The 15,983-nt window shown below is 39.3% G+C and overlaps 1 protein-coding gene across 1 annotated transcript in view; it reads left to right on the forward strand.

The window, feature by feature from the left end:
* The window catches only part of LOC135211521 (neuroligin-3-like), a 17,031-nt gene extending 1,505 nt beyond the window's left edge, over positions 1-15,526 (forward strand). Inside the window, 6 exon segments of the mRNA XM_064244824.1 lie at positions 10,395-10,491; positions 10,778-10,938; positions 11,244-11,450; positions 13,585-13,742; positions 14,688-14,803; positions 15,123-15,526. Coding sequence (XP_064100894.1) covers positions 10,395-10,491; positions 10,778-10,938; positions 11,244-11,450; positions 13,585-13,742; positions 14,688-14,803; positions 15,123-15,526 — 1,143 coding nt within the window.
* The last annotated feature ends 457 nt before the right edge of the window (positions 15,527-15,983 follow it).

Consider the following 15,983-nt stretch of genomic DNA (forward strand, 5'->3'; position numbering starts at 1 on the left):
CTAAGCTAATACGTAACAATCCATCAAAACACCATCGCATATTTAATCTGTAACAATAGTGGGACACGCTAGCTAATTTTTCATTTAAAAAAGTTCATGTATCGAATGAACCGAATGATGGAATTAACTGTAATTAGTTTATGCCCCAAATGAGGTTTTATGACAGTTGACCAAATGAACGCCCATTTATATTTCGTCCATTCATGTCGATGACATGATATTCACCACCTCTTAATTAATGGGCAGGAATGATTTGGACTGCAGGGGCAAAGAGCCGTGTTTCATTAACCGGTTTCCCGTTACGTGAAAATGAATGATTGTTGGGACAAAATGATGAAGATTTTCACGTGGCCTTTCGTTGAAAAAAAAAATATATATAAACGCATATATATATATATCTAACTCGTCCGTAAAGGGTTTTCACATGTACATTAATCAAGCGGTAACCAAAGCCTGGTGTACTATTTTGTACATCAACAAATTTCACTTGCCGGTTGAAAATATTAAACATCAATATTACTCATGCCCTGGGCACTGGGGATGAAGGTATGAAGGTTCACCTACACAAAAGGATTTAAATATGCATTTAAAAAATCTACTATCTAAAACAATTTAAGCAGCAATTACAGTAAATGCAATATTTGAATAACATAATGTTTCATTCGAAAACAAATGGTAAAAGGTCATTTTGCTGTGAGAAAAGTAATTGTTCATAGTAATTATAATTCAACTAAACCTGTGCTTCCAAGGAAAGACTGTATGGAATACATATATGAATTTTATTCCGGAGATTTTAAGGAGACAGATCAAAGTATTTGGCAGCTGATAGATTATGGTTATAAACATATAAAAACATTTTTAATGGATGGGAACCTTGAGCTTAAGCAAGACACATCTACTGGCAATATCATCAGCAAGAGGAAATTCCTCTGGAATACGAGAAAAAAAAGTGTAATTAAGACATCGCATCAGACAAGGGATTTAAGTATTGTGAGAGCAAGTAATATGAAATTTTGCAAATACTGCATTTTTTACACCTTATATTTTACTTCCCATTGCATTAATACCCTAATACAATTCTCATTGTATTTTGATAACTTACTTTATTTTATATATACATATAGATTTAAGGATTTAATTTATTTTTTCTTTTTTTGTAACTGATCTCTTCTTTCTGTATCTACCGTTACCCCCTTATGCCAGCTCTTCCTAATGAACACCATGGGCTTGTTCCAAATGAACAGGGTTAATTTTCTGAATAATAATAATAATAATAATAATAATAATAATAATAATAATAAGTCTTATTGAAAGATATTGCTGCATCAGCTGCATTCAACTTGTAAATAGTCTTCTCTATTTTTCTAATAATAGCTTTCTCTCTGCTATTACAACTGGCGAGTATTGCGCCGATATTACTCATCAGGAGCAGTCAATTCCAGGGATAATTGTCACAAATTTATTTATTTGTTACAGTAAATGAACAAATAGGTCAAAATATAAGTTAATATATTGGCCAACGTTTCTCTCGGTATCATCCGAGTATGATCACGGCAGTGGATCGGAGCAGACTGTTGTTGCTGTCAGGATCTACTCAATATATAGCGGCAGGTCAGCAGGGGTTCAACCGCTAGCTGCGTTTTCATTGGCCGGTGGCGCAATGCGCTCCCGCCATTGGTGAACGAAGTTTTCTTCAAGACGCTTCTCGTCGTTGAAGGTGCGAAGTTGCAGCCTAGCAGTACCGTCGAGGCTGGGCAAGGCTTCCCTGGGCGTTGTGTCACGACGGGTCGCGATGTCATTGGCTGAATGGGCTGCTCGTCCTAATCTGGTATTCTTAGATCGGGGGTGTCGCTCGGTCTGGTATTACTTGTATTTATACACATAGGTTTCCTTAAGTTGGTGGGGAGGAAGAGCACTTCCTGCGTCGTATTCAATGAGGGCTTCTCTTGCTGTATGAGGAGTGCCTCGAGGAGTCGCAAGCGTCGCTGGTCAGGAGCCCTCCCTATTATCTTTATATTCTTGATAATACCGTCGCGGGAGATAGCTTCCTGGTGTGCTGTCATGACAGCACACCAGGAAGCTATCTCCCGCGCACGGTATTATCAAGAATATAAAGATAATAGGGAGGGCTCCCTGAACCAGCGACGCTTGCGACTCCTCGAGGCACTCCTCATACAGCAAGAGAAGCCCTCATTGAATACGACGCAGGAAGTGCTCTTCCTCCCCACCAACTTAAGGAAACCTATGTGTATAAATACAAGTAATACCAGACGAGCGACACCACCCCCGATCTAAGAATACCAGATGAGACGAGCAGCCCAGCAGCCAATGACATCGCGACCCGTCGTGACACAACGCCCAGGGAAGCCTTGCCCCAGCCTCGACGGTCTGCTAGCTGCAACTTCGCAACCTTCAACGACGAGAAGCGTCTTGAAGAAAACTTCGTTCAACCAATGGCGGGAGTGCATTGCGCCACCGGCCAATGAAAACCGCAGCTAGCGGTTGAACCCCTGCTGACCTGCCGCTATATATTGAGTAGATCCTGACAGCAACAGCAGTCTGCTCCGATCCACTGCCGTAATCATACTCGGATGATACCGAGAGAAACGTTGGCCAATATATTAACTTATATTTTGACCTATTTGTTCATTTACTGTAACAAATAAATAAATTTGTGACAATTATCCCTGGAATTGACTGCTCCTGATGAGTTAATATCGGCGCAATACTCGCCAGTTGTAATAGCAGAGAGAAAGCTATTATTAGAAAAATAGAGAAGACTATTTACAAGTTGAATGCAGCTGATGCAGCAATATCTTTCAATAAGACTTGTTTGAAAGAGGGTCTCCTTCCAATAATAATAATAATAATAATAGCAGAACAACTCCAGCATTGTATCTCAAATCACCAAGCACCCAAATGGATGACCACAGGAAGAACATCCTTAGTACAAAAGACAAGAGTAAGGGAAATATAGCCAGTAACTACAGGCCTATCACCTGCCTACCAATAATGTGGAAGTTACTAACAGGTATCATCAGTGAATAAAGGCTATACAACTACCTAGAGGAGACAACAAAAACACCATCCCCCACCAACAGAAAGGCTGCAGAAAGGAAGTGTAGGGGGCACAAAAGACCAGCTCCTCATAGACAAAATGGTAATGAAGAACAGTAGGAGAAGGAAAACCAACCTAAGCATGGCATGGATAGACTATAAGAAAGCCTTCGACATGATACCACACACATGGCTAATAGAATGCCTGAAAATATATGGGGCAGAGGAAAATACCATCAGCTTCCTCAAAAATACAATGCGCAACTGGAATACAATACTTACAAGCTCTGGAATAAGACTAGCAGGTTAGGTATCAGGAGAGGGATCTTCCAGGGCGACTCACTGTCCCCGCTACTCTTCGTAGTAGCCATGATTCCCTTGACGAAAGTACTACAGAAGATGGATGCCGGGTACCAACTCAAGAAAAGAGGCAACAGAATCAACCATCTGATGTTCATGGACGACATCAAGCTGTATGGTAAGAGCATCAAGGAAATAGATACCCTAATCCAGACTGTAAGGATTGTATCTGGGGACATCAGGTCATGGAGTTTGGAATAGAAAAATGCGCCTTAGTCAACATACACAAAAAGGCAAGTAACGAGAACTGAAGGGATAAAGCTACCAGATGGGAGCAATATCAAACACATAGATGAGACAGGATACAAATACCTGGGAATAATGGAAGGAGGAGATATAAAACACCAAGAGATGAAGGACACGATCAGGAAAAGAATATATGCAGAGACTCAAGGCGATACTCAAGTCAAAACTCAACGCCGGAAATAGATAAAAGCCATAAACACATGGGCAGTGCCAGTAATCAGATACAGCGCAGGAATAGTGGAATGGACGAAGGCAGAACTCCGCAGCATAGATCAGAAAACCAGGAAACATATGACAATACACAAAGCACTACACCAAGAGCAAATACGGACAGAATATACATCAACACGAAGGAAGGAGGGAGAGGACTACTCAGTATAGAGGACTGCGTCAACATCGAAAACAGAGCACTGGGGCAATATCTGAAAACCAGTGAAGACGAGTGGATCAAGAGTGCATGGGAAGAAGGACTAATAAAAGCAGACGAAGACCCAGAAATATACAGAGACAGGAGAAAGACAGAAAGAACAGAGGACTGGCACAACAAACCAATGCACGGACAATACATGAGACAGACTAAAGAACTAGCCAGCGATGACAATTGGCAATGGCTACAGAGGGGAGAGCTAAAGAAGGAAACAGAAGGAATGATAACAGCGGCACAAGATCAGGCCCTAAGAACCAGATATGTTCAAAGTACGATAGACGGAAATAACATCTCTCCCATATGTAGGAAGTGCAATACGAAAAGTGAAACCATAAACCACATAGCAAGTGAATGCCGGCACTTGCACAGAACCAGTACAAAAAGAGGCATGATTCAGTAGCAAAAGCCCTCCACTGGAGCCTGTGCAAGAAACATCAGCTACCTTGCAGTAATAAGTGGTACGAGCACCAACCTGAGGGAGTGATAGAAAACGATCAAGCAAAGATCCTCTGGGACTATGGTATCAGAACGGATAGGGTGATACGTGCAAACAGACCAGACGTGACGTTGATTGACAAGGTCAAGAAGAAAGTATCACTCATTGATGTCGCAATACCATGGGACACCAGAGTTGAAGAGAAAGAGAGGGAAAAATTGGATAAGTATCAAGATCTGAAAATAGAAATAAGAAGGATATGGGACTTTATACCAGTGGAAATCGTACCCATAATCATAGGAGCACTAGGCACGATCCCAAGATCCCTGAAAAGGAATCTAGAAAAACTAGAGGCTGAAGTAGCTCCGGGCCTCATGCAGAAGAGTGTGATCCTAGAAACGGCACACATAGTAAGAAGAGTTGAAGGACTCCTAAGGAGGCAGGATGCAACCCGGAACCCCACACTATAAATACACCCAGTCGAATTGGAGGACTGTGATAGAGCAAAAAAAAAAGAAAAAAAAAAAAAAATAATAATAATAATAAGTATCAAGACTGAAAATAGAAATAAGGGCTTGTTCCAAATGAACAGGGTGAATTTTTCTGATAATAATAATAATAATAATAATAATAATAATAATAATAAATATCAAGACCTGAAAATAGAAATAAGGGCTTGTTCCCCCCAAATGAACAGGGTTAATTTTCTGAATAATAATAATAATAATAATAATAATTAATAATAATAATAATAATAATAATAATAATAATAATAAATATCAAGACCTGAAAATAGAAATAAGGGCTTGTTCCAAATGAACAGGGTTAATTTTCTGAATAATAATAATAATAATAATAAGTTTTATTGAAAGATATTGCTGCATCAGCTGCATTCAACTTGTAAATAGTCTTCTCTATTTTTCTAACAATAGCTTTCTCTCTGCTACTACAACTGGCGAGTATTGCGCGATATTATCATCAGGAGGAGTCAATTTCGGGGATATTGCTTAATATTTATTTATTTGTCACAGTACATGAACAAATAAAAAATACATTCGATCTAGTGGCCAACGTTTCTCTCGGTATCATCCGAGCATGATCACGGCAGTGGATCGGAGTAGACTGTAGGTGTTGTCAAGATCTACTCAATATATAGCGGCAGGTCAGCGGGGGGTCAACCGCGAGCTGCGTTTTCATTGGCTGGTGGCGCAATGCGCTCCAGCTATTGGTTGAAAGAAGTTTTCTTCAAGACGCTTCTCGTCGTTGAAGGTTGCGCTGTTGCAGCCTAGCTGATCGTCGAGGCTGGGGCAAGACTTCCCCGGGCGCTGTGTCACGACGGCTCGCGTTGTCATTGGCTGATGGGCTGCTTGTCATCATGGTATTCTTTGGATCGGGAGTGTCGTTCGGTCTGGTATTATTTGTGCTATTATTTATGCACATAGGTCTCCTTAGGTTGGTGGGGAGGAAGAGGACTTCCTGCGTCGTATTCAATGAGGGTCTTCTCTTGTTGTATGAGGAGTGCCTCGAGCAGTCGCAAAACGCCGTTGGTCAGGAGCTCTCCTATTATCTTAAGATAATAGGAGAGCTCCTGACCAACGGCGTTTGCGACTGCTCGAGGCACTCCTCATACAACAAGAGAAGCCCTCATTGAATACGACGCAGGAAGTCCTCTTCCTCCCCACCAACCTAAGGAGACCTATGTGCATAAATAATAGCACAAATAATACCAGACCGAACGACACTCCCGATCAAAGAATACCAGATGAGACAAGCAGCCCATCAGCCAATGACAACGCGAGCCGTCGTGACACAGCGCCGGGGAAGTCTTGCCCCAGCCTCGACGATCAGCTAGGCTGCAACAGCGCAACCTTCAAACGACGAGAAGCGTCTTGAAGAAAACTTCTTTCAACCAATAGCTGGAGCGCATTGCGCCACCAGCCAATGAAAACGCAGCTCGCGGTTGACCCCCCGCTGACCTGCCGCTATATATTGAGTAGATCTTGACAACACCTACAGTCTACTCCGATCCACTGCCGTGATCATGCTCGGATGATACCGAGAGAAACGTTGGCCACTAGATCGAATTGTATTTTTTATTTGTTTCATGTACTGTGACAAATAAATAAATATTAAGCCAATATCCCCGAAATTGACTCCTCCTGATGAGTAATATCGGCGCAATACTCGCAGTTGTAGTAGCAGAGAGAAAGCTATTGTTAGAAAAATAGAGAAGACTATTTACAAGTTGAATGCAGCTGATGCAGCAATATCTTTCAATAAAACTTGTTTGAAAGAGGGTCTCCTTCCAAAATAATAATAATAATAATAATAATAATAATAATAATAATAATAATAATATCACCAGTATCACAGAAACAAATAACTTGTATATGCAGGAGCAAGATTAGTAGCAGAACTGATGGGATTCGAACACCAACACCACCAGCACATCCAACCCAACAGAAACCAAAACAGCAACCTCCTTGGAAAAGGCGCCTGGAAAAGCAAATCATGGTGATGAGATCTGACTTGAGTAAACTGAAAGAGATGGCAGAAAAAGGCTAAGAAGCAAGAAAACAAGGGAGGAACTCAACGAGAAATACAAAGTACAAGAGAGGGGACTAAACACACAATAGAAGATGTAAAACAGAGGCTTAAGGCCAAAGCACATAAGATCCAACGGTACATGAACAAGGAATAAGGGATACCAACAGAACAAACTATTCGGAACCAATCAGAAAAGACTATACAGCCAACTAACAGGGGAAGACAACCACCCAGAAATTCCTGAAGCCGAACCAAGTAAGAGACTCTGGGAAAACATATGGAGCAATCCGGTATCACACAACAAACATGCAACATGGTTCCAGGAAGTCAAGGCAAGAAGAAACAGGGAGAATAAAACAAAGATTCACAGAGATCACGACAGACACAGTCAGACACCAACTAAAACTAAAGAAAATGCCAAACTGGAAAGCCCCAGGTCCCGATGAAGTCCATGGATACTGGCTCAAAAACTTCAAGGCCCTACACCCACGAATAGCAGAACAACTCCAGCATTGTATCTCAAATCCCATGCACCCAAATGGATGACCACAGGAAGAACATCCTTAGTACAAAAAGACAAGAGTAAGGGAAATATAGCCAGTAACTACAGCCTATCACCTGCCTACCAATAATGTGGAAGTTACTAACAGGTATCATCAGTGAAAGGCTATACAATTACCTAGAGGAGACAAACACCATCCCCCACCAACAGAAAGGCTGCAGAAGGAATGTAGGGGCACAAAAGACCAGCTCCTGATAGACAAAATGTAATGAAGAACAGTAGGAGAAGGAAAACCAACCTAAGCATGGCATGGATAGACAATAAGAAAGCCTTCGACGTGATACCACACACATGGCTAATAGAATTCCTGAAAATATATGGGGCAGAGGAAAACACCATCAGCTTCCTCAAAAATACAATGCGCAAACTGGAATACAATACTTACAAGCTCTGGAATAAGACTAGCAGAGGTTAATATCAGGAGAGGGATCTTCCAGGGCGACTCACTGTCCCCACTACTCTTCGTAGTAGCCATGATTCCATGACAAAAGTACTACAGAAGATGGATGCCGGGTACCAACTCAAGAAAAGAGGCAACAGAATCAACCATCTGATGTTCATGGACGACATCAAGCTGTATGGTAAGAGCTCATCAAAGAAATAGATACCCTAATCCAGACTGTAAGGATTGTATCTGGGGACATCAGGATGGAGTTTGGAATAGAAAAATGCGCCTTAGTCAACATACAAAAAGGCAAAGTAACGAGAACTGAAGGGATAAAGCTACCAGATGGGAGCAACATCCAAACACATAGATGAGACAGGATACAAATACCTAGGAATAATGGAAGGAAGGACGGGATATAATCACAAGATGAAGGACACGATCAGGAAAGAATATATGCAGAGACTCAAGGCGATACTCAAGTCAAAACTCAACGCCGGAAATATGATAAAAGCCATAAACACATGGGCAGTGCCAGTAATCAGATACAGCGCAGGAATAGTGGAATGGACGAGGCAGAACTCCGCAGCATAGATCAGAAAACCAGGAAACATATGACAATACACAAAGAACACTACACCCAAGAGCAAATACGGACAGACTATACATAACACGAAAGGAAGGAGGGAGGAGGAGGGACTACTAAGTATAGAGGACTGCGTCAACACCGAGAACAGAGCACTGGGGCAATATCTGAAAACCAGTGAAGACGACGTGGCTCAAAGAGTGCATGGGAAGAAGGACTAATAAAAGTAGACGAAGACCCAGAAATATACAGAGGACAGGAGAATGACAGACAGAACAGAGACTGGCACACAAACCAATGCACGGACAATAACATGAGACAGACTAAAGAACTAGCCAGCGATGACACATGGCAATGGCTACAGAGAGAGCTGAAGAAGGAAATGAAGGAATGTAACAGCGGCACAAGATCAGGCCCTAAGAACCAGATATGTTCAAAGAACGATAGATGGAAATAACATCTCTCCCATATGTAGGAAGTTGCAATACGAAAAATGAAACATAAACCACATAGCAAGCGAATGCCGGCACTTGCACAGAACCAGTACAAAAAGAGGCATGATTCAGTGGCAAAAGCCCTCCACTGGAGCTGTGCAAGAAACATCAGCTACCTTGCAGTATAAGTGTACGAGCACCAACCTGAAGGAGTGATAGAAAACGATCAGGCAAAGATCCTCTGGGACTATGGTATCAGAACGGATAGGTGATACGTGCAAACAGACCAGACGTGACGTTGATTGACAAAGTCAAGAAGAAAGTATCACTCATTGATGTCGCAATACCATGGGTGGGACACCAGAGTTGAAGAGAAAGAGAGGGAAAAAATGGATAAGTATCAAGATCTGAAAATAGAAATAAGAAGGATATGGATATGCCAGTGGAAATCGTACCCATAATCATAGGAGCACTAGGCACGATCCAAGATCCCTGAAAAGGAATCTAGAAAAATTAGAGGCTGAAGTAGCTCCAGGACTCATGCAGAAGAAGTGTGTCCTAGAAACGGCACACATAGTAAGAAAAGTGATGGACTCCTAAGGAGGCAGGATGCAACCCGGAACCCCACACTATAAATACCACCCAGTCGAATTGGAGGACTGTGATAGAGCAAAAAAAAAAAAAAAAAAAAAAAACAAATAATAATAAGAATAAGTATCAAGACCTGAAAATAGAAATAAGGGCTTGTTCCAAATGAACAGGGTTCATTTTCTGAATAATAATAATAATAATAATAATAATTAATAATAATAATAATAATAATAATAATAATAATAATAATAATAATAATAATAATAAGTATAATAATATCAAGACTGAAAATAGAAATAAGGATAAGGGATATGCCAGTGGAAATTGTACCCATAATCATAGGGACACTAGGCACGATCCTAAGATCCCTGAAAAGGAACGTGGAAAAATTAGATGCTGAAGTAGTCCCAGGACTCATGCAGAAGAGTGTGATCCTGGAATCAGGACACATAGTAAGACAAGTGATAGATTCCTAAGGAGGCAGGATGCAACCATGAACCCTACACAATAAACCCACCCAGTCGAATAGGATGATTGTGATAGACCCCCAAAATAATAATAATTATTATAGTAATGTTGATTTTATTTTTTCTATTCTAAAACTTGTAATAATGGAGTTAAGCGTGCAAATTAATTCATGGGTAAGTGAAGTTAAAATTCTTTTTATATACCATCTCATTTTGCAATGTCAGGGAGGGCTCTCCTTCAGTTGACTAAATTAATTTCTCTAAACTATACGAATTCTAATGTTTTTTTTCCCTAGGTCCAGTTACAAACATCTCCTTTTCTGGCGACAGTGGGTCCGAGTGTAGATGGCGTGACCATCAAGGAAGACTGGAAGGATCAGCTAAGTAAAATGGGTATGGGCGTTAGAAATAAATGCGCATGTATAAGAGAGAGAGAGAGAGAGAGAGAGAGAGAGAGAGAGAGAGAGAGAGAGAATGCATGTTTATGTATATTGATACAAGCTGGATAGAAGCGAATATTTACATGACCATTATTAAGATTCCCACTTTATTTATGAAAAATGCATACAATTTTTTTTGTTTTTACGCTTTTATTCATTGTAAACTTTCATCCTCTTACAATAGTTTTTTTTTTTTTTTTTTTTTTTTTTTTTTTTTTTTTTTTACCCTGTAAATTCAGGCAGAGAGGGACGCACCCCTGTCGACGTCCTCATGGGAACATCATCTATGAACCTTTTCGAGATTTTCAGCGAGGATGAGATGGGGCGCGGTTTTGACGATGAACGCAGAAGTCTTCTTCTTCAGACATTCATCAAGAATAACTATCGCTTCCATCTTCCGGTCAGTCAAAAGGAAAATTCCCATATATGTCAGTGTAGCTTAAGCAAACTGACGAGACACGTTTCATTTGAACTATCAGCAAAATATATTTTTCGCTATAACATAAGGTTGCCTTATGTAAGTCAAGACCATCACATTCCTTCACTTGATATCATTTTAACAGAGCATCGTATTTTCCTAGTTTAATCTAACGAGGGGAAAGGCTCGTTCATTGTCCCAGCTGGGCTGCTGTGAATTCTACTAGACTATAACCTTTGCTCGTAGAGAAGCAAGCAATCCGTAAGCTTATGGTTTATGATCTTCAGGAAATAACGCTGGCCATCAAAGCTGCCTACACTGATTGGACGAAAGCGATCGAGGACGGGAACGTCGTCAGGGATTTGACGGGAGAGGCTCTACACGATGCTAGTATTGTCTCTCCTTTGACTATGCTTGCTTGCCAAATCCACTCAACGTTTAGGGCAACTTATTTCTATGTTCTGGAACACAAGATTGAGGATCATTACCCAGAGGTAAGTGACGAGGACTTGGCCATTGTTCAGTATAAAAGCGCAACGATACTTGGAATCATAATGTGCTCTAAATTCATTCAGACTAAACATATAATATCGAAATAAACCAACGTGATGAGCCAAACATATAAGATTGTAGCAGTGTTTGAATAAAAGCGTAACAGCGTCTGCACTGTGGATTTACTGAAGATACAAACCTACGATTTTTTTTAAGTACATTCAGGAGTTAAGCATCAATACAGGCTTCTCTGATAATAATGAAAAAAAATCTGATGTTCAACTGGCTACAGCAGACACCTGGGTGGAAGCAATTTCTGAGGATCTTGCAAAAGTGAATGAGAGAATTGTTTATTCAGCAAGGAAAGTTGGCAGACGTAAGCCTGTACCAAAATACAGAATGAATAAATTAGTCTATAATAAACTAGGCAAAAAGAATGAACAAATGAAAAAAATTGAAAAATCTGAGCAGGCACTCCAACAAGGAATATGAATTGTATTAAACAATATACACCAAATGCTGGGAGCAAGGTTGATGAGCAAAGGTCACGTATAATAAAATGTGATGTCACAAAAGAATACAGCCATGTGCCGATGACGTTAGTTTCGTCAAGAGTTATTAAAAGTGGAGAGTGAATGAGATACATATGTGGATGGAGTTACTATCAATTAGAAAATTCTTGTGGAAAAGTAGCTGAGGACGTCAGGTGGATAATTGAAAAGTTGAAAAAAATACTGCTGCAGCTAGTGGTGATAATGGTAATTAATTGTGAGGGTAAGGTAGATGACAGAAGGGTTGACGGGGAATTAACAGAGCGGATGTGGAGGTTTTTTATGAAACTGTCATATGAGATTTTTTGAAGTAAAGAGGAAAAAGGTTATAGATGATGTTCAAGGATATAAAAAAAGACTCATAATAGAACTGTGGATATTGTTCATGGTGGGTGTAAAAAGTAATTTATTCACAGAAGCTAAAAAAACGTCATGATTAAGGTACGTCGGAAGAGTTTTTATTTTGTATGAGACAAGTGTTAATTTTTCCATGTCTTTTTAATCTTTTTCAATTTTGCTGATGTATATAGAGTTTGAATGCCAATGATCGAGTAAAGGTTGAAACTGCTGAGAGATATTTAGCACATGTATATATATAATATATATTATATATATTATATATATATATATATATATATATATTATATATATATTATAAAGAAGTTTTTAAGAAGCTTAACAAATAAGATGTTATAGATCAAAGTATTTTGAGGTGGTTTGGTCACACCGAGAGAATGGAGAACGACATGAGGAGAGGGATGAGAGGGGCCTTCTACCCATGGAGAGCTAGAATGGAACCAAGATATAAGTGAATAAAGCTGAATTTAATGATGGAGTTGTTGTAGGCCTATGCCTGATGAGCCTTCCCTGAAAATGTAATTATGAAGTATTATTATATATATATATATATATATATATATATATATATATATATATATATATATATATATATATAAATAGAATGGAACCAAGATGTAAGTGAACAGAGCTGATTTTAATAATTGGAATGATGTAGGCCTATTCCTGATAAGCCTTCTTGTGAAATGAAAAACAATTATGAAGTAAAATTATATATATATATATATATATACATACACACACACACACATATATATATATTATATATATATATATATATATATATATTAATATATATAATATATAGGGTGGAAAAAGCCGGCGTTGCATTATCTTCTTATTTTCCAGATTTTCAAGACTTGAGTCTCATCTTCAGGGCAGTATAAATATGCAAAATATACAAATTAAAACAAGACTCGGTATTAATTTGTATATTTTACAGCCCTGAAGATGAGACTCAAAGTCTCGAAAATTTGGAAAATAAAACAAAAAGATTATGTTACGCTGGCTTTTATCCATCCTAATTGTATTGAACTTACGGCGTTCCAGATGCCCCAACCTCCTTTATATATATATATATATATAATATATATATATATATATATTATATATATATATATATATATATATATATATATATGCATGTTTGCGAGGGTAGGTGCACGTGTATAGCACTGTTTTTACTGTAACCTACAACTCTGAAAAATGATTTCCTTTCGACTTTTAGAAAAGGAGCAATGGTGTCCTAATGAATGAACTACCATATGTATTTGGGGGTCCTCTTGGATCCAGGAGTCCGGCAACTTCGAGTTTTAACTTCACAAAGGAAGACGTCGTTCTCAGCGAGTCTATCATCGCGCAGTGGACAAACTTCATGAAGTTTGGGTAAGGAATAGAGATAACATAAACTTCAAAGTCCCAACTTTGTTTCAGGAGTGAATTTATGTGACTGTTTATTTTGTCCTTCCCGAAGGTTGCTTGAATGAACAGATTTCTTTTCACCTCACAGAGAGCGAGGATACAACAGAGAGTGTTCAGTACAATAGATAATCTTTCGATGAATCGAGCTGCTAATTATATTACGTCACTCAATCAGCATCATCATTAACACAAGTTATTTTTCTTGTTCAGGATAGTGTTTTTTAACGAACCCACTGCCAGCTGTATGTTATACAATGGTAACCTATTTCAGTTTACCTTGATAACTCAATTAGGCTGTGCTTAATCATTCGTTAGTTTGTTCTATTTTCTCCTTTCTTAAACAGTCCATAACATGTTTTATTTTAATAAAAGAACCTGCTATATATATGAATTAATTTTCCCAAATTAAATGCAAGTATATTGTTCATACATTTAATATATAGGCAGCTTCTTTAAAATCTGAGAGAGAGGAGAGAGAGCGAGAGAGAGAGAGAGAGAGAGAGAGAGAGAGATTATTAAAACATGAGAACTCTAATTCGTGCAATCCTCCACGTTTAATGAATAAGTACTAGGAAATAAGGAAACATATCCCAAGAAGAAATTCAATTCAGGAACGAGCTGGTACTACAAACACACACACCACACACACACACACACACACTACACACACACACTACCACATATATATATATATATATATATATATATATATATATATATATATGTATATATATATATTTGTGTGTGTGTGTGTGTGTGTGTGTGTGTGTATGTACGCGCGTGTGTCAAGGATGGTGCGGATGTATTTCCATGTTTAACATTTATGATATCATTTAGCTTACAGGATTTGTTCAGGGATGAAAGTTTTGAGAGACTGTTCCTTGCAAATTACAGTGTTCTTTCCCACAGACATCCCAGGAATCTCGTATCAGTGGAAACCTTCGGAGACCAGACAAACAACAGAACACAGTCCTCGCCAGAATGGCCAAGGTTCGATCCCATTCATCAGGGATATTATGAATTAGGTAAAGTAATACATTTTTTTATCATGTGGAAAATGTCACTGTAATGCTGGTCTTTTCATCAGAAATGTTTATTACGATAGATTAGTTATAAATAATATTTCTGTTTCTCTTTTTATGGCTATATGTGCATCTCTCCACCAGTCTACATTCTTTTAATTAAAAAAACTTATCCGATACACTGAAAATTTATTTGTAAAAAGAAAATTTTACAAGACCTTTCATTAACAACCTGATGGAACTTCATTTCCATTATATATGCATTAAAGATACAAATTCGGTGATGGATTTATTACACAAATTGTCCCTTTTACCTTTGTAGGTACTCCTGGTCGTTCACGAGACCACTACAGGGCAGGGAACGTGGCACTGTGGTCCTGGCTTGTGCCAGAATTAGAGCGGGTTGGTTCACGTTATGGCAAGAACTCATCTTTCGAGGAACCGACTAAAGTTTTTCCGCTGGACCACTTGACAGGTTCAGCCCAAAGAGAACTTTTGCCCATAAATTTGCTTCCCAGCTACAATACCACTACAGGCTCCCCGTCCACAAAAACCTCTTTCTCCGGAACAGCTGGAACAGCTGTCGCAGAAGTCCACAAGAAGAAAAAGTCTGGCCCATCTGAAACACTTGATGCACGCGAAGCGAGAAACGACCTACCGTACACAACAGCTTTTAGCGTCACGGTTGCTATTGCCTGCTCACTTCTAATACTTAACATGGTCTAACGATTGTATACTACCGTTATGATTCCAAACAGCAGAATGAGGGATAACGTGCAACTACATCCAGCCGCAAATCCAACCAAACCCATTTACCACACTGAATTATACAGTAAACTGAGCTCTTCTGCTACACTGCATAGCGACCTAGCTGCTAGTTTTGAAGGGGGTAATCATGACTGGCCACCCGACTATGCAAGCAGTTGTAACGTTGTCTGTAGAGATGTCTCATCAGAGAAAAGAAGATCGCATAATATTTTCGACAGGTCGGTTCTCCAACATCCAAATGCTCCTCCAGATTGCCGGGCACCAGCGTTGGTTATGAGGCAGCCTCTCGCTTCCTATACTTCGGCTGTTGACGGACAACTGGTTCCTCTGAATTTCCCTCGGCGCAAAACCTCGGAAATGGAGGTGTGAAATACTGATCTATTTCCGTGACACACACAACTTACGCCATTGATTG

Source organism: Macrobrachium nipponense, chromosome 4 (genome assembly GCF_015104395.2).
Source record: "Macrobrachium nipponense isolate FS-2020 chromosome 4, ASM1510439v2, whole genome shotgun sequence".
In the NCBI taxonomy this organism is placed as follows: Eukaryota; Metazoa; Arthropoda; class Malacostraca; order Decapoda; family Palaemonidae; genus Macrobrachium; species Macrobrachium nipponense.